This window comes from Diaphorina citri, unplaced genomic scaffold (genome assembly GCF_000475195.1).
Source record: "Diaphorina citri unplaced genomic scaffold, Diaci psyllid genome assembly version 1.1 scaffold99, whole genome shotgun sequence".
Taxonomy (NCBI): domain Eukaryota; kingdom Metazoa; phylum Arthropoda; class Insecta; order Hemiptera; family Psyllidae; genus Diaphorina; species Diaphorina citri.
This window is the reverse complement of record NW_007377536.1, coordinates 50,840-74,329: the sequence shown is the minus strand read 5'-3', so window position 1 is coordinate 74,329 and position 23,490 is coordinate 50,840. Positions and strand designations below refer to the sequence as shown.

The 23,490-nt window shown below is 37.9% G+C and overlaps 1 protein-coding gene across 1 annotated transcript in view; it reads left to right on the top strand.

Moving 5' to 3' along the window:
* Window positions 1-19,884, top strand: part of LOC103524444 (chloride intracellular channel exc-4) — a 29,120-nt gene extending 9,236 nt beyond the window's left edge. The window contains exons 2-6 of the mRNA XM_026819856.1: window positions 16,554-16,802; window positions 17,316-17,490; window positions 18,380-18,519; window positions 19,478-19,543; window positions 19,815-19,884. Of these exons, the coding sequence (XP_026675657.1) occupies window positions 16,554-16,802; window positions 17,316-17,490; window positions 18,380-18,519; window positions 19,478-19,543; window positions 19,815-19,838 (654 nt within the window). The 3' untranslated portion in view covers window positions 19,839-19,884. The remainder of the gene's footprint in view (window positions 1-16,553; window positions 16,803-17,315; window positions 17,491-18,379; window positions 18,520-19,477; window positions 19,544-19,814) is intronic.
* The last annotated feature ends 3,606 nt before the right edge of the window (window positions 19,885-23,490 follow it).

Genomic DNA, 23,490 nt, shown 5'->3' with positions numbered 1-23,490 from the left:
ACTTAGAACACAGGCCACTTGTGTATCTGTAAGACCCAAGGGGTAGCAAGAACGCCCCCCTATACAGCTAAGATAAAATGCTATTGGTGCTAAATGGAGACAAGAACTACCATATCTGAAAGTGGAGTAGAGTAGAGACTGCCTGAGCGAGCAAAATAACTAATCTGTTCCGTGAGACTTTTGCTTAAGCTGGAAAAATTCCGTTGGTCCTCATTTTTCCTGCTCTATGACTTTGAAACATCACCCAAGTAAGCGCAACAGATCTATTGTCTGTCCCCACTTAATGCACCTTGTTAAATTTTATGACTTGACGTGGACTCGAACCACTACACAACAGCCTCCAGATCCAAAGTTCATTGCGCTAACTCTGTAAAGAATAAAGATTTGTACCTACCTACGTCATACTACTTATAAGATGGGTCCATGTCCATAATATAGGGCGTCTCATAACTTAGAACACAGGCCACCTATGTATCTGTAAGACCCAAGGGGTAGCAAGAACATCCCCCTATATATTCCAATGAAGACAGCTAAGATAAAATGCTATTGGTGCTAGCAAGGGGTAGCAAGAACGTCCCCCTATATATTCCAATGAAGACAGCTAAGATAAAATGCTATTGGTGCTAAATGGAGACAAGAACTACAGTATCTGAAAGTGGAGTAGAGTAGAGACTGCCTGATCGAGCAAAATAACAACTTTAAAAAATCCTCATACACACATACGGTTTTATCGTTTCAGTCCGACTGACGGTTTTTCCTCACGGATAAATCGTTTAATGTGTACGCAGCTTTAGGTCGGTATGAATGGCATGATAAGTTGAGAATTACTCTGTTACCTAGAGGTTTACCTAGGAAGTGCAACATAAAGAGGTCTCGTTCTTATTTATCTTGTGTTTTGATTCGCCAAGATCCATTTCATATTATGAGTACTCTCTTGATAGAGATGTTCTGTGAGAGAATTCCTCAATAAGGAGTTGTAATTGTTTATGTTTAACGAACACGGGTTTGATTTAAGTTCATTGTTTACCTAATTCATCAGATAGAATGTACTTAAAGTTACCTAGAGGTTTACCTAGGAAGTGCAACATAAAGAGGTCTCGTTCTTATTTATCTTGTGTTTTGATTCGCCAAGATCCATTTCATAGTATGAGCAACATAAAGAGGTCTCGTTCTTATTTATCTTGTGTTTTGATTCGCCAAGATCCATTTCATATTATGAGTATTACTCTCTTGATAGAGATGTTCTGTGAGAGAATTCCTCGATAAGGAGTTGTAATTGTTTATGTTTAACGAACATAGGTTTGATTTAAGTTCATTGTTTACCTAATTCATCAGATAGGATGTACTTAAATTAGGAAATGAAGGATTTGTTTCATTAAAATTAGCTAGCAATGGTAGCACAACTCCGATCTTATTTATTCTGAAATTTCTACCTTGTTGACAAAATGTAGATCAGAAGATTACGCACAAGAGTTCAAGTGGTGACAAAAAAATGCATTATCATATCATACGATGTGCATTACTCTCTAAAAAAAAAGAAAGAAAAAGATATCGGCTCAGTAGGGGGAACTAAACTCTAGATTCCAACAAATGAATGATACTAGAGTAATATATCGCCTACGCTGAATTATGGAGAACTGGAACCAAGTGATGTGTCGTGTCCGATGATATCTGAGTTACCAGTGAGTAGCTACTCATCTTTTCTTTTCTGTCAGGAAAAAAATATACTTGGTCTAATTCTACACTCCGTAGATTATAAGTATGCATTACAAAATTATGTACTTACCTACAAGTATGTCTACGTATAGGTATAATGGTATACGTGGTATACATATTATCTACTCAATACTTACGAAATCCCGAACAGAGCTTAATGTCACTCTAATGATGATTGATCACAGGTTTGCGGGTGGGGTTTCCCCCACCTTTTCATCACAGAAATTTTTTCACTTACGGTACCAATAAGTACATATTTTGTACAATTTTTTCAAGGTACCTATTATCTTTTCCGTTTTTCTGAAATGCAGCATAATCTGTACGTGCTTCTTCTGTTCAGACGGAACAAAAATTCATGCTCTACCGCAAGTTTTGTCGGTATTCTCGGTCTTTACATCTAGATGGACTATATGAAATTATGGAAATCAGGAGTACTGCATCTTCAATACAGAGATCTTCACATGAAACCAGAACAAGATTGAGGTCATCCTTGATAACATATCGTGCCATAAAGGTATCATTATGCTATCAGCTGGTATATCATATGTGTGATTAGCTTCGCTTCTAGTATTGATGTAGCATACGGTAGTGTACTGATGTACGATAATAATCTTTTGTACGGTATTTCAGAAGATGACATCTGGCAACACTGCATCTAGACGCACTCCGCCACTCCGTTATTTTTTAGTTTTGTTCATTCGGATTCGCCTTCAGTTTTCAGTTGAGTTGAGAAATGAGAGTTGACTTGACGATGTAGCATGAAATCTTGTCCTGCGATTGTCTTTATCAATACTGCGAAATCGCTTTCATTTACTATCACTACTAGAAGTAGAAGTTATACTGGATACTATGCTAGATGCCAATCTGATGGTGATCTATCATGGCAAAGATAAAGCTAGCAGTGCTGTCTTTGTGTCATATGAATGGTGGGTAATTATAATTAATTAATGAAACTGAAAAGGACAGCAAGACAGTTTGACTTTGAAAGGAGAGCCGCTTTGCTCCTTGCTATAAGACTTCGTCACCACGGACGTGAATTCTTGGAGAAATAATCAAATAGTACTTACTTACAGGACAGAAATACATAGTTACATAGTACGACAAAAAAGGGGCGTAAGAAGAGAAACCTCAAGAACACGGTCTGAAATTTTTAAAACTCAACTTCTGTCAACTAGCCGCTTGTGTCAATTCTCACCATTGAACTGATCCCTTTCCTGATTACGTTCCATGGTGGGTAATTATAATTAATTAATGAAACTGAAAAGGACAGCAAGACAGTTTGACTTTGAAAGGAGAGCCGCTTTGCTCCTTGCTAAGACTTCGTCACCACGGACGTGAATTCTTGGAGAAATAATCAAATAGTACTTACAGGACAGAAATACATAGTACGACAAAAAAGGGGCGTAAGAAGAGAAACCTCAAGAAGGTCTGAAATTTTTAAAACTCAACTTCTTGTCAACTAGCCGCTTGTGTCAATTCTCACCATTGAACTGATCCCTTTCCTTATTACGTTCCTTCCTGCAGGATAACGAAAGTATAAAGGTGGATTTGTCCTTTTCAATCGTTTGACCTTTTATACCCTATACGAGTACTCCTATAGGAAGGAAAGTAATGTAAAATGCTGAAATTTTGTAGATTTTGCTTATCCCAGGAGTTGGACTCGTACTATCCCCTCAAGTACAACACGCTTCTGACTGACGGTATCAAGACTCGCGCACCCGCCAGCATTCCAAACCGAGTCATTATGGGTTTGACCCTATACGAGTACTCCTATAGGAAGGAAAGTAATGTAAAGTGCTGAAATTTTGTAGATTTTGCTTATCCCAGGAGTTGGACTCGTACTATCCCCTCAAGTTCAACACGCTTTTGACTGAATTTCCTTCACGGTATCAAGACTCGCGCACCCGCCAGCATTCCAAACCGAGTCATTATGGGTTTGATCTTTGGCCTAGAATTGTCTCTTGTAAAAGCGGCACGAGGACGCAGGAGAGTTCCGACCGTATAGAATTTAGATCATTATTTCAATAACATAGAGAGAGGTCCTAGGTCCATGAAACCATGGAGCACTCAACATCACCTCAGTAACAGAGCCAACCTCTTCCATTCCAGATCGATTTGGTCTTTCATGCAGGTAGGTCTTATATATGCAGGCAGCTTCGCCCGCGAATACTAAACATAGGTACCTTCAGATATATATACTAGGAAATTTACAAACAAAATTTTAGTATCAATTTTGCACATTTCACAAGAGCTCATGCTACTGGTAACGTCATTCCACTGGTAGTTCGAAGCTTGACTATGGGTGGTACAAGTTTGAGCTCGATCCGACAACCAGGGCCGGAGTTATGGCCTTTTAAAATTTTCATTTTTCCATGTTCTCCCGCCAATAGGAAAAGCACTAAAAATGGGAAATTCATAGTGATAATGTGGAGTGCTGTGTCAATGTTGTGTCTGTTATCAAGGGTTCTCTACTATTAGTCCAAGCTATAAGTTAAAGCTTAATGTAAACAGTGACGTGAAAAGTGACATATGAATGAGATCAACCTTCTCCATGCAAATGTACTTGTACAGCTAGACTGCAAAATACTTAGTATTAGTCCAAGCTATAAGTTAAAGCTTAATGTAAGACAGTGAGGTGAAAAGTGACATATGAATGAGATCAACCTTCTCCATGCAAATATGTATACTTGTACTGCTAGACTGCAAAATACTTAGGTAGCCTAGGCTAGGTATATGTATGGAAGTACTTTTCAGTGGTGTAGTGGTCAAGGCGTTCGCCTGGTAAACAGAAGGGCGCTGGTTCGATCACACCTGAGGCATGTTTTTTTTTAGACTCTTGGAACATAATTATACAGGGTTAGGTGGTAGAAGTACTTTTCAGTGGTGTAGTGGTCAAGGCGTTCGCCTGGTAAACAGAAGGGCGCTGGTTCGATCACACCTGAGGCATGTTTTTTTTAGACTCTTGGAACATAATTATACAGGGTTAAGGTGGTAGAGAACGCCAGGTTGCCTGTCGACACAAACTTGAGCTATTCTGCTAAAGTTTCAGACGAGGAGGGTTCAGCTCAAAATTTATTGTGCTCGAGATTGAATTGTTCTGATGAATAAAATAAAAAATCCTACCTTCTCAAGAGCGTCTTAGTATTCTTGGCTGGTTACCATTTAGGTATTTTGTTCCCTGGGTATCCTTTTGTGCAAGTCACACATATTTGCATAGTTGCAGTATGACCTAAAATACACAAGTGTCCTTATACGATCATAAAAGTACTCAGTTACATTGTGGTAAGTGGTGACTAAAGACCATAATGTTGACTATAAGACCTTATATTCATAGAAATAATAAACAATGGTTGAGGATACCCATCTGTTTGGTGTAGATTCATCATTCTTATCCATATTTCGCAAAATGTGTATTTTTGAAAAGGACTACCTACCTCTAGGTACTTAAAGTTGTAGTAATCACTCTTGGAAGAGTTTCATTTGATACTTAGGTAGATCTGTATACATTGTGGCAAGTGGTGACTAAAGACCATAATGTTGACTATAAGACCTTATATTCATAAAAATAATAAACAATGGTTGAGGATACCAATCTGTTTGGTGTAGATTCATCATTCTTATCCATAATTCGCAAAATTTGTATTTTTGAAAAGGACTACCTCTACGTACTTAAAGTTGTAGTAATCACTCTTGGAAGAGTTTCATTTGATACTTAGGTAGATCTGTTACTTGGTACAAGTACATTGTGGCAAGTGGTGACTAAAGACCATAATGTTGACTATAAGACCTTATATTCATAAAAATAATAAACAATGGTTGAGGATACCCATCTGTTTGGTGTAGATTCATCATTCCTATCCATATTTCGCAAAATGTGTATTTTTGAAAAGGACTACCTCTAGGTACTTAAAGTTGTAGTAATCACTCATGGAAGAGTTTCATTTGATACTTAGGTAGATCTGTTACTTGGTACATATATAACATGTAAGTACATAATATGTTTCTTGATACCTACAGAGAGGTCTTGAACTTCTTATTGAAGGGGTGTCAAAAGCGTAACTTGCTACTATAAAAGTTACCATTAACTTGGGTAACGTAGCTAGAGCTATTAGGAAGATTGGGATCCCTCTGCACTCAATTTGGTCTACGTGGGAAATTAGATCACACAATATTTAGGTCTAAAATTTAGGATTCCAGCACGCATGTAAAATATGAGACTCTACGAGTACATTACGGATGTTCTGACCTACCTATGTAGTCGGTTCTCGCACATATTGTACTGTAGAATACCTACAGAGAGGTCTTGAACTTCTTATTGAAGGGGTGTCAAAAGCGTAACTTGCTACTATAAAAGTTACCATTAACTTGGGTAACTTAGCTAGAGCTATTAGGAAGATTGGGATCCCTCTGCACTCAATTTGGATACCCATCTGTTTGGTGTAGATTCATCATTCCTATCCATATTTCGCAAAATGTGTATTTTTGAAAAGGACTACCTCTAGGTACTTATAGTTGTAGTAATCACTCTTGGAAGAGTTTCATTTGATACTTAGGTAGATCTGTTACTTGGTACATATATAACATGTAAGTACATAATATGTTTCTTGATACCTACAGAGAGGTCTTGAACTTCTTATTGAAGGGGTGTCAAAAGCGTAACTTGCTACTATAAAAGTTACCATTAACTTGGATAACGTAGCTAGAGCTATTAGGAAGATTGGGATCCCTTTGCACTCAATTTGGCCTACGTGGGAAATTAGATCACACAATATTTAGGTCTAAAATTTAGGATTCCAGCACGCATGTAAAATATCAGACTCTACGAGTACATTACGGATGTTCTGACCTACCTATGTAGTCGGTTCTCGCACATATTGTACTGTAGGAAATAGAAAGGAAATACCTTGCATTCATAGTTCACATCCACCTATCAACATTGTACCGACACTATCATGTTTATCCTCCTTTTGTTTAAATATTTGGCGTCCTTTTCTTTTGTAGTCTCCAAAACACTATTGTCCACAAACATGAGTCCTTATTGTACTCTTGCATAATTGTATGTTTCATGTAGGAGGAGGTATAGGTCCACAAACATGAGTCCTTATTGTACTCTTGCATAATTGTATGTTTCATGTAGGAGGAGGTATAGGCTGGTTATAATATGGTGTCTATCATCTCTGATATAGGTTGGTGTATTTTGTCTTCATTGCAGTACATCTCTCGTATACATCATGTTATCGAGCTCATAAGCCTGGATATAGGCCAGCTATTCACTATCAGGTAGACCTGATCAGGTGTACTTGTCGTCAGGTCTACCTGATAGTGAGTGGCTGGCCTAAGGTACATGAAAGTTAAAGTACTTTACAAACTAATATAAGAAAGTACTCAAACTTACAACATCTTCAGCTACCTACTCCAATAACATGCTGGAAGCCTGACAAGTGCTGTGAAGTTTTAATCGACAGCAATTTCATGATTGATGTTATTTTAGATAGCATGATATTGTTTTCCTGGTTTCAAAATCAAACTGTAGATAACACGAACCACGAACCCTGTTCGCTTGTCACACCCAAGGCTTGTTTCGCCTGTAAACATGCTTGAAAATTTGTGTACTTTGTTTTATAATAGCTCAAAATGAAATAAAAATTGATAAGATTAAACGTCCCCCTGCTACTTATCAGTTTTTTTGCAAGGTAGGTATATTTACGAGCAGAATGTACTTGATGGGTATCTTGCCAAGGGCTTGAGTGTGTCTGACGACTGAACTGGAACCGGAGGTATAGGCTGGTTATAATATGGTGTCTACCATCTCTGATATAGGTTGGTGTATTTTGTCTTCATTGCAGTACATCTCTCGTATAATCATGTTATCGAGCTCATAAGCCTGGATATAGGCCAGCTATTCACTATCAGGTAGACCTGATCAGGTGTGCTTGTCGTCAGGTCTACCTGATAGTGAGTGGCTGGCCTAAGGTACATGAAAATTAAAGTACTTTACAAACTAATATAAGAAAGTACTCAAACTTACAACATCTTCAGCTACCTACTCCAATAACATGCTGGAAGCCTGACAAGTGCTGTAAAGTTTTAATCGACAGCAATTACATGATTGATGTTATTTTAGATAGCACGATATTGTTTTCCCTTCGAAATCAAACTGTAGATAACACGAACCACGAACCCTGTTCGCTTGTCACACCCAAGGCTTGTTTCGCCTGTAAACATGCTTGAAAATTTGTGTACTTTGTTTTATAATAGCTCAAAATGAAATAAAAATTGATAAGATTAAACGTCCCCCTGCTACTTATCAGTTTTTTTGCAAGGTAGGTATATTTACGAGCAGAATGTACTTGATGGGTATCTTGCCAAGGGCTTGAGTGTGTCTGACGACTGAACTGGAACCAAGTGATGTGTCGTGTCCGATGATATCTGAGTTACCAGTGAGTAGCTACTCATCTTTTCTTTTCTGTCAGGAAAAAAAATATACTTTGTCTAATTCTACACTCCGTAGATTATAAGTATGCATTACAAAATTATGTACTTACCTACAAGTATGTCTACGTAGGTATAATGGTATACATATTATCTACTCAATACTTATGAAATCCCGAACAGAGCTTAATGTCACTCTAATGATGATTGATTACAGGTTTGCGAATATCCATCAATAACAAATAATGAAAATAGTTAATTGACAAGTACTAATTACACGGAGCATGTGCGTCGGAAGTGCCATCTCATATTGGTTCAGTTGAAGAACATTGAGGCACGCTGTATATTTTCGGTTCTTGGCTCAAACGATTATTTGGTTGCCTGCCGACAATTTGATTTCAGTGTTTCAATAGGAGAACAAAACGTTTAGTCCAAAACCACGGGAGGTTTTCTATTTCGAAACACTTTCTCTGTTCTTTGAACTCGTGGAGCAAATATTTGTTATTATACTACTTTGTATTTATTTAACTACTATTGATGACTGCTCCTCCCGCCTTCAAGACGAATGGACATACTTTCTCTAAGTTCAATAATAAAATGATATTAGTTCGGACCAGGTGACCATCTGTCTTCTATTGTTTCTTGGAACTCAGGATAAACCTGATGGACGTAAGAGACCAGTGTATAATCAGACTTTGAAACTTACCAAGAAATGTAGATGAGATGACTTTGGGTTATTTGGTGTGTTGGTTTTGATATTACGCTCTTTTTTTGGCTGTATGGGTATTTATGTTGCTGAAAAGTCAAAATGCAATTTTATTGCCCAATGAATAAATACCGAGCAACCCATTCTGATTGGTTTTGTCTTGAAATGTTCAGTAAAGTAAATTTAATAGTATATGTATACGTATTAATTTTTTACGGACCTATAATAAACAATTTTAAAGTGTAATGCACATGTGCTCACACGTATCCAACTTGGCATGAAATGATGGATATGTTCTCATACTGGAACTTTCGTTAAGTTCAATGGAGTCATAGGGTTTCCCCCACCTTTTCATCACAGAATTTTTTTCACTTACGGTACCAATAAGTACATATTTTGTACAATTTTTTCAAGGTATTATCTTTTCCGTTTTTCTGAAATGCAGCATAATCTGTACGTGCTTCTTCTGTTCAGACGGAACATAAATTCATGCTCTACCGCAAGTTTTGTCGGTATTCTCGGTCTTTAGATCTAGATGGACTGTATGGAATTCGATCAAATTTAGCACACTCTATCCAAGAGTACTTGCTTTTACTTCTGGGTCTACAGTGTTTCAACCTGGTCATAGAATCTCACACGGAGCCTACTAATATTTATAGTACTGTCATAATTACTGATTTATAGTACTGTCATAATTACTGCTAAGAGCTGGATATTAATGATAATAATTAGCTTAATGGTGTGGTCATGTGTAATGGTTTTGATGCGTGTAATTAATTTTGCATGATTTTGCATGAACATATAGGGGGGTACGAATTTCTTATGCATTCTGGACCCTGGAAAGTTGCATTACGGATAAGTTCTTCAAAACTGGTATCTTGTTGACGTAAATTAAAGTGGTATATTTCGGGCAGTGGGCCACATCCAGTAATCCAGTATAAATTTTAAACTTGCGAAGATAGATGATGGAATCCATTAGAATTGAGGAGGTTGAGTACCTATATGTTAACATTTGACGTCATTTTTTAGAGCAACACATTGACTATTTTGAAAATAAAAGGTTCTATTGGCTTGAACCTATAGGTACTTACTTCAGATACTTGTATTCTATACAATAGTCACCATTACTGTGTTTAAACAAAAATTTAGACCAGTCTGAAGGTTGCACTCTTGAGTTCTGCTTACGTTTTGCATGAATGCAAGCAATTTTTGCATTTTACACATTTACAATTTTACAGTATTGTTCTTCGATTCGTCCAACATAAGACAAATTTTAGGGTTGTTTTGCCCTTACAGCTAAGCCTCGTTGATTTGTCATTTGTAAGTATCCTCGTATAATGAAGATTTGTTGAGAAAGTTCATTTCTGAATTCGTCTCTGTAAATCTGGAAACGTGATATGACTACAAAATTTCCTTTCTAAATTTACATAGGTACTTGGATGTTTGAATTCGTTTTGTATGTGTATCGTATAAGTATGCACTTGAAGGCTAAAGATATTTTCTTCGTGAAGTTACCTAGATGCCCCATTCAGGTAATAGAGCTAATAAAAGTCAAGTACTCAAGTACCACTGGTAACTTTTAGGGTTGTTTTGCCCTTACAGCTAAGCCTCGTTGATTTGTCATTTGTAAGTATCCTCGTATAATGAAGATTTGTTGAGAAAATCACCACAATCCAATACAGTCCATAATCCAATCCAGTAGTTGTGTGCAGTATTGTGCCTTTGTTTCTGGTCTAGCATAATAGACCATAGGTAACTAGGAGAGGAACAGTAACTTTCTTACTCCTAGTTATGGCGGTAGTGTTTACCAACTTTCTTCAGTTTTAGAACGTGAGGCATGCACAAGGAATGTCAGCTATTCTGAGTCATAAGCTTATAAGATGTGAGGGTCGCGGAATGTCACGTCATAAAGTAGTAAGTAAGGTACCTTGAAGTACAGTCCTTACTGAGGCATGCACAAGGAATGTCAGCTATTCTGAGTCATAAGCTTATAAGATGTGAGGGTCGCGGAATGTCACGTCATAAAGTAGTAAGGTACCTTGAAGTACAGTCCTTATACTTATACAGTTCATTCATAAAGTTTGTGCCTTTGTTTCTGGTCTAGCATAATAGACCATAGGTAACTAGGAGAGGAACAGTAACTTTCTTACTCCTAGTTATGGCCGTAGTGTTTACCAACTTTCTTCAGTTTTAGAACGTGAGGCATGCACAAGGAATGTCAGCTATTCTGAGTCATACATAAGCTTATAAGATGTGAGGGTCGCGGAATGTCACGTCATAAAGTAGTAAGGTACCTTGAAGTACAGTCCTTATACTTATACAGTTCATTCATAAAGTCCCCCCCCACCTTAATTTTTGAACCGATGAATTTAGAAACCTGAAATTTTGTATACAAGCCTATATTTACCTCTAGTTTCTTATAGGCTATGTACAAATTCAGAGACTTTTTGAGGGTCGGCCCCGGGGGGCCAACTTTAAAATCTTAAATGAGAACCCCATATTTGTGATACATCACATCAAAGGTCTTAAAGAACGTAGTACATTGGTACAAGTTTGAGCTCGATCCGACAACCAGGGCCGGAGTTATGGCCTTTTAAAATTTTCATTTTTCCATGTTCTCCCGCCAATAGGAGAAGCACTGTCGGCCCCAGGGGGACCAACTTTAAAATCTTAAATGAGAACCCCATATTTGTGATACATCACATCAAAGGTCTTAAAGAACGTAGTACATTGGTACAAGTTTGAGCTCGATCCGACAACCAGGGCCGGAGTTATGGCCTTTGAAAATTTTCATTTTTCCATGTTCTCCCGCCAATAGGAGAAGCACCAAAAATGGGAAATTCATATCGATTCACATTTTCATTGATTGTTGAAAAATGTCTCATTTCCTCTACTTCCTCTGTACTTATTGTATTACTAGGTGTTGTGGTTCTGGAGATTATTGGTACATCTTGCGAATTCACATTATTCACCATTACGAAATTCCACTCTATGTAGGTACTGAAGTTAATGTGTCTTTAAAATCATTGCGAATGCCATGGTTAAGTCTCATCAGTAAATTGGAGTTTTCTGCTTACATGGCACTAATAAAATTGTGGTATGCGGCTGCCATTGGCTACAGGTACTCAAGATTGGCATGGGTACTTGTACTTATCTATGAGCAATACACGAGATAAGAAGGCAAGGTAGGTGCTTGAGAAATAGCTCGAATGTGTGTAATGGGTGTTCTTATACCACAATGTTAATGCAAACACTGACATGGCAATAGAAATATTGCCTTACCAGGTGCGGTTCTAGTCGAAATATTTTTCCACTCGGTTTGGAAATTTTCGAGTCCCAACCCTGTGATCAGGCATATTATCTTTTCCGTTTTTACTTTCCTTATCCCATGTCCTTCCTATATTCCTATAATAAGGAAACTAATGTGTTCGATTTTTTTTTCGATGGTCATTTTATTTCTGAAATGCAACATAGTCTGTACGTGCTTCTTCTGAACAGACGATCAATTCATGCTCTACCGCAAGTTTTGTCGGTATTCTAGGTCTTTAGATCTAGGCTTGATGAACTGAATGGAATTCAATCAAATTTAGCACACTATCCAAGAGTATTTGCTCTTACTTCTGGGTCTACTTGCAGAGTTTCAACCTGGTCATAGAATCTCACACGGAGCCTAGTCACTAATACCAATTTATAGTACTGTCATAATTACTGCTAAGAGCTGGACATTAATGATAATAATAATTAGCTTAATGGTGTGGTCATGAGTAATGGTTTTGATGCGTGTAATTAATTTTGCATGAACATAAATAGGGGGGTACAAATTTCTTATGCATTCTGGACCCTGGAAAGTTGCATTACGGATAAGTTCTTAAAAACCGGTATCTTGTTGACAGTTGACGTGAATCAAAGTGGTATATTTCGGGCAGTGGGTCACATCCAGTATAAATTTTAAACTTGCGAAGATAGATGATGGATTCCTATCAATTAGGATTGAGGAGGTTGAGTATGTTAACATTTGACGTCATTTTTTAGAGCAACACAACTATTTTGAAAATAAAAGGTTCCATTTGTTTGAACCGACTTACTTCAGATACTTGTATTCAATAGTCACCATTACTGTGTTTAAACAAAAATTTAGACCAGTTTGAAGGTTGCAGCCATTTTTTTTGTCTTTCTTTTATAATTTGGTCCTCTCCTTTCCTTTCTTTCTCTGGGCGTTTCTCTCCCGCCCTCCCTCCCTCCCTTCCATTTTTTACTCTTTCCCTCCTTCATTATTCCTTACTCCATCTATTTCTCACACTCCAGCCTCTGGTATCTTGTTTCCACGATTGGCAGTCACAATATGGCAATTCCATTGGTCAGTAGTCAGCATACGTTCATATAGGTACCGTCATAAAAAGTGTTGAGTATGGCACGGTTACTGCTAATCACAATTATAACGTCATGTATGTAAATTTTCTGAATTCGTCTCTGTAAATCTGGAAACGTGATATGACTACAAAATTTCCTTTCTAAATTTACATAGGTACTTGATGGATGTTTGGATTCGTTTTGTATGTGTATTGTATATGCACTTGAAGGCTAAGATATTTTCTTCGTGAAGTAACCTAGGTGCCCCATTCAGGTAATAGAGCTAATAAAAGTCAAGTACCACTGGCACCCAGTCTTATCACATTGTACCTTTTGATGTTTTTGTGCACGTCATAGTGGCAATAGAAAACTTAGATGATGTATCAGTATAGCAGGTAGGCAATCGTTTGACCTTTTATACCCTATACGAGTACTCCTATAGGAAGGAAAGTAATGTAAAGTGCTGAAATTTTGTAGATTTTGCTTATCCCAGGAGTTGGACTCGTACTGTCCCCTCAAGTACAACACGCTTCTGACTGAATTTCCTCCTACAAACAAAATTTTAGTATCAATTTTGCACATTTCACAAGAGCTCATGCTACTGGTAACGTCATTCCACTGGTAGTTCGAAGCTTGAGGACTATTCGGGAGTTCCACCAATGAACACTATTTTTTTCTATTTAATCAGTGAGTGACACTAGAAGACAAGTGCTAATTACTGCCATATTCATTACGTAGGGAACGCCCTTCATAAATATCTTCTTACTTAGAAACATGACATCTTTTATGACCCTTGCCTTGACTACGGAACAAAAATTCAACGCCGTGTTTTGTTATTTGATGTAATCAGTGAGATGTGAGAAACTTAGGTATGCTGCAAATGAAGATGTGTTTGAAAATATTTTGTAAGATAAAAATCGTCCTCAAAAAGATTTGACTCTCCCCGAGTTCCAGAACTTCTAGAAATGAGTCTCCTTCATTTTTGATGACAGATGGCAGCAAAGCCCTTCTTAGTAATCGATGAATTTTGGCTCATTATTGAAATACTGAAGTCTATTAGACATGAGGTTGTCAGCACTCCAGGGATAACGAGACACTGTAAGGAACTGGACAGGATTAAGCAGAAAGAAAGCAGCCAATAAATCAACTTTCAAAATCCCTAAAAATGCATTGCTATTAGGTATTTTCCTTATGATCGAAGGTATTTTCATCGAACACAATACAGAAAGAGTCTTCAGTGAACAAACACTGACATGGCAATAGAAATATTGCCTTACCAGGTGCGGTTCTAGTCGAAATATTTTTCCACTCGGTTTGGAAATTTTCGAGTACCAACCCTGTGATCAGGTATTCCTGTTAGACCTTGGACAGCACACCTTTATTTGCAATGGTAATGTTGGCGGTGAAATGGTACGATTCTTATTTGTTGATATTATTAGATGCTTTTATACCCTTATCCCCTCTATCCAGTAACGACCTAATTAAAGATTCAATTTAACAAATTTACACACTTGTAGGTGCTTGAGAAATAGCTCGAATGTGTGTAATGGGTGTTCTTATACCACAATGTTAATGCAAACACTGACATGGCAATAGAAATACTGCCTCACCAGGTGCGGTTCTAGTCGAAATATTTTTCCACTCGGTTTGGAAATTTTCGAGTCCCAACCCTGTGATCAGATATTCCTGTTAGATCTTGGACAACACACCTTTATTTGCAATGGTAATGTTGACGGTGAAATGGTACCATTCTTATTTGTTAATATTATTAGATGCTGTTATACCCTTATCCTCTCTATCCAGTAATGACCTAATTAAAGACTCAATTTAACAAATTTACTATTCAAATGCTTGGATGTGCATAAATTCAATAAACATAAATGTACATACAAACATACATAGATCTTGGTCTTGGCTGACTTTAAATCATACACATATATGTATACAGTCTCTGAAAGTGATATCCGATTTTTCATGTCTCCAAGTACACAATTACACAATCATACTAACATCAATGTTGTAAGTGTAAGTTCTCTCTGAATTGAAAACAACAAAATCACCCTAAAAACAATTTTGACAAGATAAACTGTACTCACAAGTTTGACATTATTATTTGTTAATATTATTAGATGCTGTTATACCCTTATCCTCTCTATCCAGTAATGACCTAATTAAAGACTCAATTTAACAAATTTACACACTTTATTCAAATGCTTGGATGTGCATAAACTCAATAAACATAAATGTACATACAAACATACATAGATCTTGGTCTTGGCTGACTTTAAATCATACACATATGTATACCGTCTCTGAAAGTGATATCCGATTTTTCATGTCTCCAAGTACACAATTACACATACTTATACATAGATCTTGGTCTTGGCTGACTTTAAATCATACACATATGTATACCGTCTCTGAAAGTGATATCCGATTTTTCATGTCTCCAATTACACAATCATACTAACATCAATGTTGTAAGTGTATTAAGTTCTCTCTGAATTGAAAACAACAAAATCACCCTAAAAACAATTTTGATAAGATAAACTGTACTCACAAGTTTGACATACTAACATCATCAATGTTGTAAGTGTAAGTTCTCTCTGAATTGAAAACAACAAAATCACCCTAAAAACAATTTTGATAAGATAAACTGAACAGACTAAATTGATGTACTCACAAGTTTGACATTAGCTTCATATGAGAGGGAATTATCGAATTTGAGGTCAGATTGTCATAAGGTAGGTATTTACCTACGTAACTTCTAGATACCTTAATCCTTGATCACCAACAACTAGAAGTCTGACTTGGTTTTTTTATACTTCCATGGGATTACCAATATTTCAAAATATTACAGTCAGAATTTGGAAGGTAACTTTCTCGTTCATTGACTTCAGAGTTTAGAATTTTAGATAGATGATTAGCATGGTTTCAATGATGCATGTGAACAATTATACTTCCATGGGATTACCAATATTTCAAAATATTACAGTCAGAATTTGGAAGGTAACTTTCTCGTTCATTGACTTCAGAGTTTAGCTAGATGATTAGCATGGTTTCAATGATGCATGTGAACATGTGCTTCAGAGAGCAGAGTCAGTTATCACTTACTTACCTATTTGAAAGAAAGTTAAAACATTACGTTTTACTCACTCTACATTAAGGTATATATTGACTTAATTGAATATTGACACATTATTTTATGCTAACCAAACTAATTTCTTTTTGAGTAGTGATGATTTGTTTTCGGAAAACTCGTAAAAAATTCTAGAAAAGTCATGGAATTTCATTCCGGGAAAAGCGTATAAACCCTGTATATGTATGTTCTAAGCTCTATGGGGTTTGAATTGCTCTGTGCTCTCCGCTCCACTCTGTTTTTACAGTCGGGCGAAATTCTGGCGTTAGTTTCAATCTAATTTCTTGGTCTTTCAGAACAAATTTCGAGGCCACACCCCCTCCCATTCTGATAGACAATGGTCTGGCAGTCCTAGAGAACGAGAAGATTGAACGTCACATCATGAAGAATGTACCGGGTGGTCACAATCTGTTCGTACAAGACAAGGAAGTTGCCACACTCATTGAAAACCTGTATAGTGTAAGTGTTCTGAGGTTGAACGACACTGTATAACTGCTAAGCTCTTTAATGACGGGGTTTCCACACTCCTTTCGGTGACAAACTACCCACATGAACCTCGCCTGGGTGAGGCCGAGAAAAGCTAAATGGGGTCACCCATCCTTAAACTAAGCAGTTGTAACTTTGCTTAACTTCAGCGATCCTTTTGGAACTGGTGCATTCAACCTATCGCCGCTGCAGACTGCGCTGGCTAGTGTAAGTGTTTGAAACTCGGGTAAGTACATAGCGTCTTACTGTGTCCACACATAGTCGACCGGCTGTCGATCGATGTCGACTAAAAAGTCCACACTACCTCGGCAACAGAAATTCACCTCGTCGATCGACGGCCGGTCGACTATGTTTGGACACACCTTAAGGTACTCGTTAACATTTCCTACCACTTTTTGTAAGTAGCAGGAAACTAACATTTTCTTAGAAAATAAGACCGCAAGTAAATATATCCCATAACTTGATATCTCTTTCCAAATCTTGCAGAAACTAAAGCTGATGCTCCTGAAGAAGGACGATGTCAGCATAAACGCCCTCATGTCACATCTGCGCAAAATCAACGACCATCTCGGCAGAAAAGAGACCCGATTCCTAACCGGAGATACGATGTGCTGTTTTGACTGCGAGCTGATGCCCCGTCTACAACACATCCGAGTAGCAGGTGAGTGAAGAACAGATGAGAGACTTGACCAAAAAAATGCCTTTTTTCGCATTATCCAACCCTATTTGAATATCTGCTCTTTAGTAAAAGTTAATCTGTGTATATTTGTTAATGGGACGGTTTGCCCGATCTTGATTAACATTGGCAAAGGAAAAAAGTTCAATGCGTTTTGGGACCAATCGGGCATTTGGGGGCCTCGTAAGAACCCTTTTTCTGAAAGTGTTTGAAATGTGTGGCATAACTTTTTGACGCTAATAACGGGCATTAATTTTGTAATTTATTATGTCAGCATAAACGCCCTCATGTCACATCTGCGCAAAATCAACGACCATCTCGGCAGAAAAGAGACCCGATTCCTAACCGGAGATACCATGTGCTGTTTTGACTGCGAGCTGATGCCCCGTCTACAACACATCCGAGTAGCAGGTGAGTGGCTTGACCAAAAAATGCCTTTTTTCGCATTATCCAACCCTATTTGAATATCTGCTCTTTTGTAAAAGTTAATCTGTGTCTATTTGTTAATGGCGCGGTTTGCCCGATCTTGATTAACATTGGCAAAATAAGGGGGGAAAAAAGTTCAACGCATTTTGGGACCAATCGGGCATTTGGGGGCCTCGTAGGAACCCTTTTTCTGAAAGTGTTTGAAATGTGTGGCATAACTTTTTGACGCTAATAACGGGCATTAACCCTTGGCATTAATTTTGTAATTTATTTAATTAGAGTGTATAAAATACAAGCAATGGACAAAGCAGGTACTATGGTAACTATGGCCTTCAACTACGAGTAAAATGTATTTAATGCTTAATAATGGCATATTGTCCTATAAAAAAGTTGTGTCCTATAAGTAAGTTGGGGACGAATAATCATAATCAATGGAATACCATTACAGGAAGCTACTTCATGCAGTTCGAGATTCCCACCTACATGAAACACCTATGGCACTACATGAAACATATGTACGAGCTCGAGGCTTTCACGCAGAGCTGCCCGGCTGACCAGGACATTATCAATCATTATAAGTTGCAACAGGTATGGCTAATGGTAACTATCCCTTTTACCTATTTAGAATAGCATAGAAATTGTGCACACGTCCTAATTTATTTCCCTTTATCTATTTGGAATAGAAATAAATTTACACACGTAAGGCCAGCCACTCACTATCAGGTAGACCTGACGACAGGTTCACCTGATCAGGGCTACCTGATAGTGTGTGTGCTCATCAGGTATCAGGGAGTCCTGACAGACGGACCTTTTCCGCCTTACCTGTCAGGTCTACCTGATAGTGGCTGGCCTAAGAAGTACCCATTGAAAGATTAAAGGCGTACTTGTACTGTGAAACAAGCATTTGTCTTTTGTGCCCGTTTTTAGAATCCCTCATTTGATTGGTTGCGTCATTGGTAGTAGTATTACTGTCTTCCCTGGTTTTTCCTTTAACCTATTTAAATACATATGTACATAATCAAAAGTCAACAATTTTTCACGGTTAGTCGATTTGGCCCAACTGTGTACAAAGTTTGGACAAAGGGTTAGTAGGTGTGAACTTGCCACAAAGTACAAGGACATCACTAGTAAGTGGAAAGTTATACAATAGCATCATATTGATATAAATTTATTAATATGACACATCACTGCTGACATCATGCAATGAGCTTTGCCAAACAGGCACAGCTTTATGTTCTATTGATGGATAAAAGTTATGGGGTGAATTTGTAAATTATTACTGATTTCTTGGCACTAATATTTCAGACCAAGGCCGTACATCAGTGTTTAGACTCTCGGGCCCCGCCCCCTTGACAAATTCCTGAATACGCCCTGTTTCATACCCTACTTTAGGGCATCCATTTATGGAGATTCGTATAAGCTCAACCCATGCTTTAGCGCCGTTCGCCCTACACCTAAGCCTCAAAGTGTGCTTATTGTGTACGACTATGGAAATATGGAACTCCAACTTTAAGCACTAACATTGAAACATTATTTTGTCTCTCAGGGTATGAAAATGAAGAAGCATGAAGAACTGGAAATGCCTTCCTTTACCACCAACATCCCTGTGGAGGTTTCTACGAATGGGGATGACTGAGACTTATTTCAACATGTAAAATCGGAGGTAAATGCGTATGGTAGTTATACCTACCTACAAGTACCTTCCAACTTACCACGAAGTAGGAAGTAGGTTTAGTAGGTAGGTACCTACGGTAGGTACTTGTTTTATTTCAAATTACCGTACAAACTGATATTACCGTACGTCATGGGTAATCTGGAAATACCGTACATACATCTGGCAACACTGCTATGCGTCACACTTTACCACCAACATCCCTGTGGAGGTTTCTACGAATGGGGATGACTGAGAGAACACCTAGACTCCCCACTGAACCAGGGGACACCACCACCTACCTAGAATGTACATATGTCCTGTGTATAGATTAGGATTATTATTTGCGGCCTTACTTATTTCAACATGTAAAATCGGAGGTAAATGCGTATGGTAGTTATACCTACCTACAAGTACCTTCCAACTTACCACGAAGTAGGAAGACTAGGAAGTAGGTACCTACGCTAGGTACCTACTTGTTTTATTTCGAATTACCGTACAAACTGATATTACCGTACGTCATGGGTAATCTGGAAATACTGGAAATACCGTACATACATCTGGCAACACTGCTATGCGTCACACACAGAGGTAATACAACAACGCTATTACCTCTGTGCTCGTGCGTCACGAGGAAGGCGGTAAAAATGGTAAAATTCAAAAATTTAAATCCGGTCAAAATTGAACGTCGTTCCTCAGCGAATCTGCCTGTTGTAGGAAGGCGGTAAAAATGGTAAAATTCAAAAATTTAAATCCGGTCAAAATTGAACGTCGTTCCTCTGCGAATCAGCGAATCTGCCTGTTGCAGGAAGGCGGTAAAAATGGTAAAATTCAAAAATTTAAATCCGGTCAAAATTGAACGTCGTTCCTCTGCGAATCAGCGAATCTGCCTGTAACAGCTTTAAATTAAGTTAATCCATACAATATTTAGGTCTAAAATTTAGGATTCCAGCACGCATGTAAAATATGAGACTCTACGAGTACATTACGGATGTTCTGACCTACCTACATATTACTGAAAACGATTAGCCTCAAAGTGACCACAGTTGACATGCAGAAACCTCCACCAGATTTCAGGTATGCGATTTCAAGTAGGATTTCCCCAGACATCATTATTGATCTAAAACGTTTGGAATCTTATCACTTTTCTGCATCCTTCACTTCTATGGCGACCTTGTCATTGTACCTTTTCCATCCACGAGCAAAAAGTTCTTACAACTATTTATAAACTGGACGTGGAATTTATATCCGAAGAGATAATAAGTAATGTCTGTAGGTTGTAGTACAATGTTAAAAAGTTCTTATAACTATTTATGAACTGGATGAGGAATTTATATCCGAAGAGATAATAAGTAATGTCTGTAGGTTGTAGTACAATGTCGTGCATTTGTGTCATTTAATAAATCGGAAGTTATCAGAGGCCTTGTGGCAACTAGTTTAAATTATTGCAGTAGGTGGAGTACAATGTCGTGCATTTGTGTCATTTAATAAATCGGAAGTTATCAGAGGCCTTGTGGCAACTAGTTTAAATTATTGCAGTGGGTGGGTTTTCAATAATCCTTTCCTTGTTTATTGCATTCATTATGTGGAACTATTGTCTTGCACTTGTAGCTCGTATCGTAGGTTGAATAATCTTGGTTCTAGAGATAGGGCTGGAGATTATTGTTTAGCCCAGCCTTATTAATGGCTGGATCCCATGAAGCCAGCCAGCTTCTGGCTTTTAGTTAAACTGGTTAAACACCACTGACTTACAGTAACGTTCCTCTCCAGTTGGACAAAATGCACTTCTGTATAATTACAAATCCAATGGATCAGGGCCAACTAACTGGATTGGAATGTTACTGGGACATCAAGTACCTGGACTACCTACCAACCAATAAGCTAAAGGAGCGGTTGGTATGTAAATTAAACCATATTTAAACCAGTATTGCTTATTAATAATAATTGTCTTTGAAGCTTTTCCTTGTTTATTGCATTCATTATGTGGAACTATTGTCTTGCACTTGTAGCTCGTAGGTTGAATAATCTTGGTTCTAGAGATAGGGCTAGAGATTATTGTTTAGAGCAGCCTCAGTAATGGCTTTATCCCATGAGGCCTAGCTACTGGCCTTTAGTTAGACATCACTAACTTCCAGTAACATTCCAGTCCAGTTGGACAAAATGCACTTTCTGTACATGTAATCACAAATACTTCTTGGTTCTAGAGATAGGGCTAGAGATTATTGTTTAGAGCAGCCTCAGTAATGGCTTTATCCCATGAGGCCTAGCTACTGGCCTTTAATTAAACATAACTAACTTCCAGTAACATTCCAGTCCAGTTGGACAAAATGCACTTTCTGTACATGTAATTACAAATACAAATTCAATGGATCAGGGCCAACTGAATTGGAATGTTACTGAACGTCACGTAGCTGCACTGCTTACCAACCATTAGGCTAAAGGAGCGGTTGGTATGTAAATTAAACCATATTTAAACCAGTATTGTTTATTAATAATTATTGTCTTTGAAGCTAAAATTCAATGGATCAGGGCCAACTGAATTGGAATGTTACTGAACGTCACGTAGCTGCACTGCTTACCAACCATTAGGCTAAAGGAGCGTTTGGTATGTAAATTAAACCATATTTAAACCAGTATTGTTTATTAATAATAATTGTCTTTGAAGCTAACTATCATTTCCATGTTGATTGTTCCAGGCTTCCACTATTGACGGCAGAAGGAAAGGAGCCTGCTTGTTCTGCCAGGAATATTTCATGGACCTGTACCTTCTTGCTTGATCAAATTCCTTGTGGATAGTATCTGGTAGATTGTCACATACACTGAGACAATGTAGCAATGTTTTGAGCTCGTGGTAAATTTGATTCTTCAATAATGATTTGGTTTTGTTTCGCGTGACTTGTGAGTTGTGTAGCATAGAAGCAAATGGGCTGAAGAGTGCGCCTATGAGCACAGGAACTTTATCAGTAAATCTGAACATGTCTTGATTCCTGATGAGTATACAGAATGCCATTTGAAATGTATAAAACGCTCCCATACATTTCTCTTTGGATATGTTGTGGTAGATTTTATTTAGAGTCAGGATGAGTACTTGAAGCTTGTGTTTTACTACAGAGGAAGGTGTTAGAACATTACGAAGCATCAGACAGAGAGCTTTAGGGTTCTCTGTGCATCCTTCTCTATCCCACTCTGGTACCCAGTCCCAAGACTTTGCTTTCCAATGCATTGAGTTCCCTACCTTCTTGCTGAACTGAAAACGATTAGCCTCAAAGTGACCACAGTTGACATGCAGAAACCTCCACCAGATTTCAGGTATGCGATTTGAAGTAGGATTTCCCCAGACATTATTGATTTAAAAAGGGATTTGTACTTATTAAAGAAGACATTTTGGCAACTGAACTTTAATGTTACTGGACACCGCACTGAAAACGATTAGCCTCAAAGTGACCACAGTTGACATGCAGAAACCTCCACCAGATTTCAGGTATGCGATTTCAAGTAGGATTTCCTCAGACATCATTATTGATCTAAAACGGGATTTGTACTTATTAAAGAAGACATTTTGGTGTTCACACGAGGCCAGTAACTGGAACCTTATCTGTTGAGCATAAAGTTCACCCTGGGCGAGAATACAACCCGTAGCCTAGTTCTTACAAGGCAGTCGCGCTACCCCCCCCACCTTAATTTTTGAACCGATGAATTTAGAAACCTGAAATTTTGTATACAAGCCTATATTTACCTCTACTTTCTTATAGGCTATGTACAAATTCAGAGACTTTTTGAGGGTCGGCGCCATTACAAGGCAGTCGCGCTACCCTTCAAGATAACTGGTGTAAAAATAGAGTTTAGCGGAGAGCATAGAACTACATATACAAGTATACATCTTACAAGGCAGTCGCGCTACCCTTCAA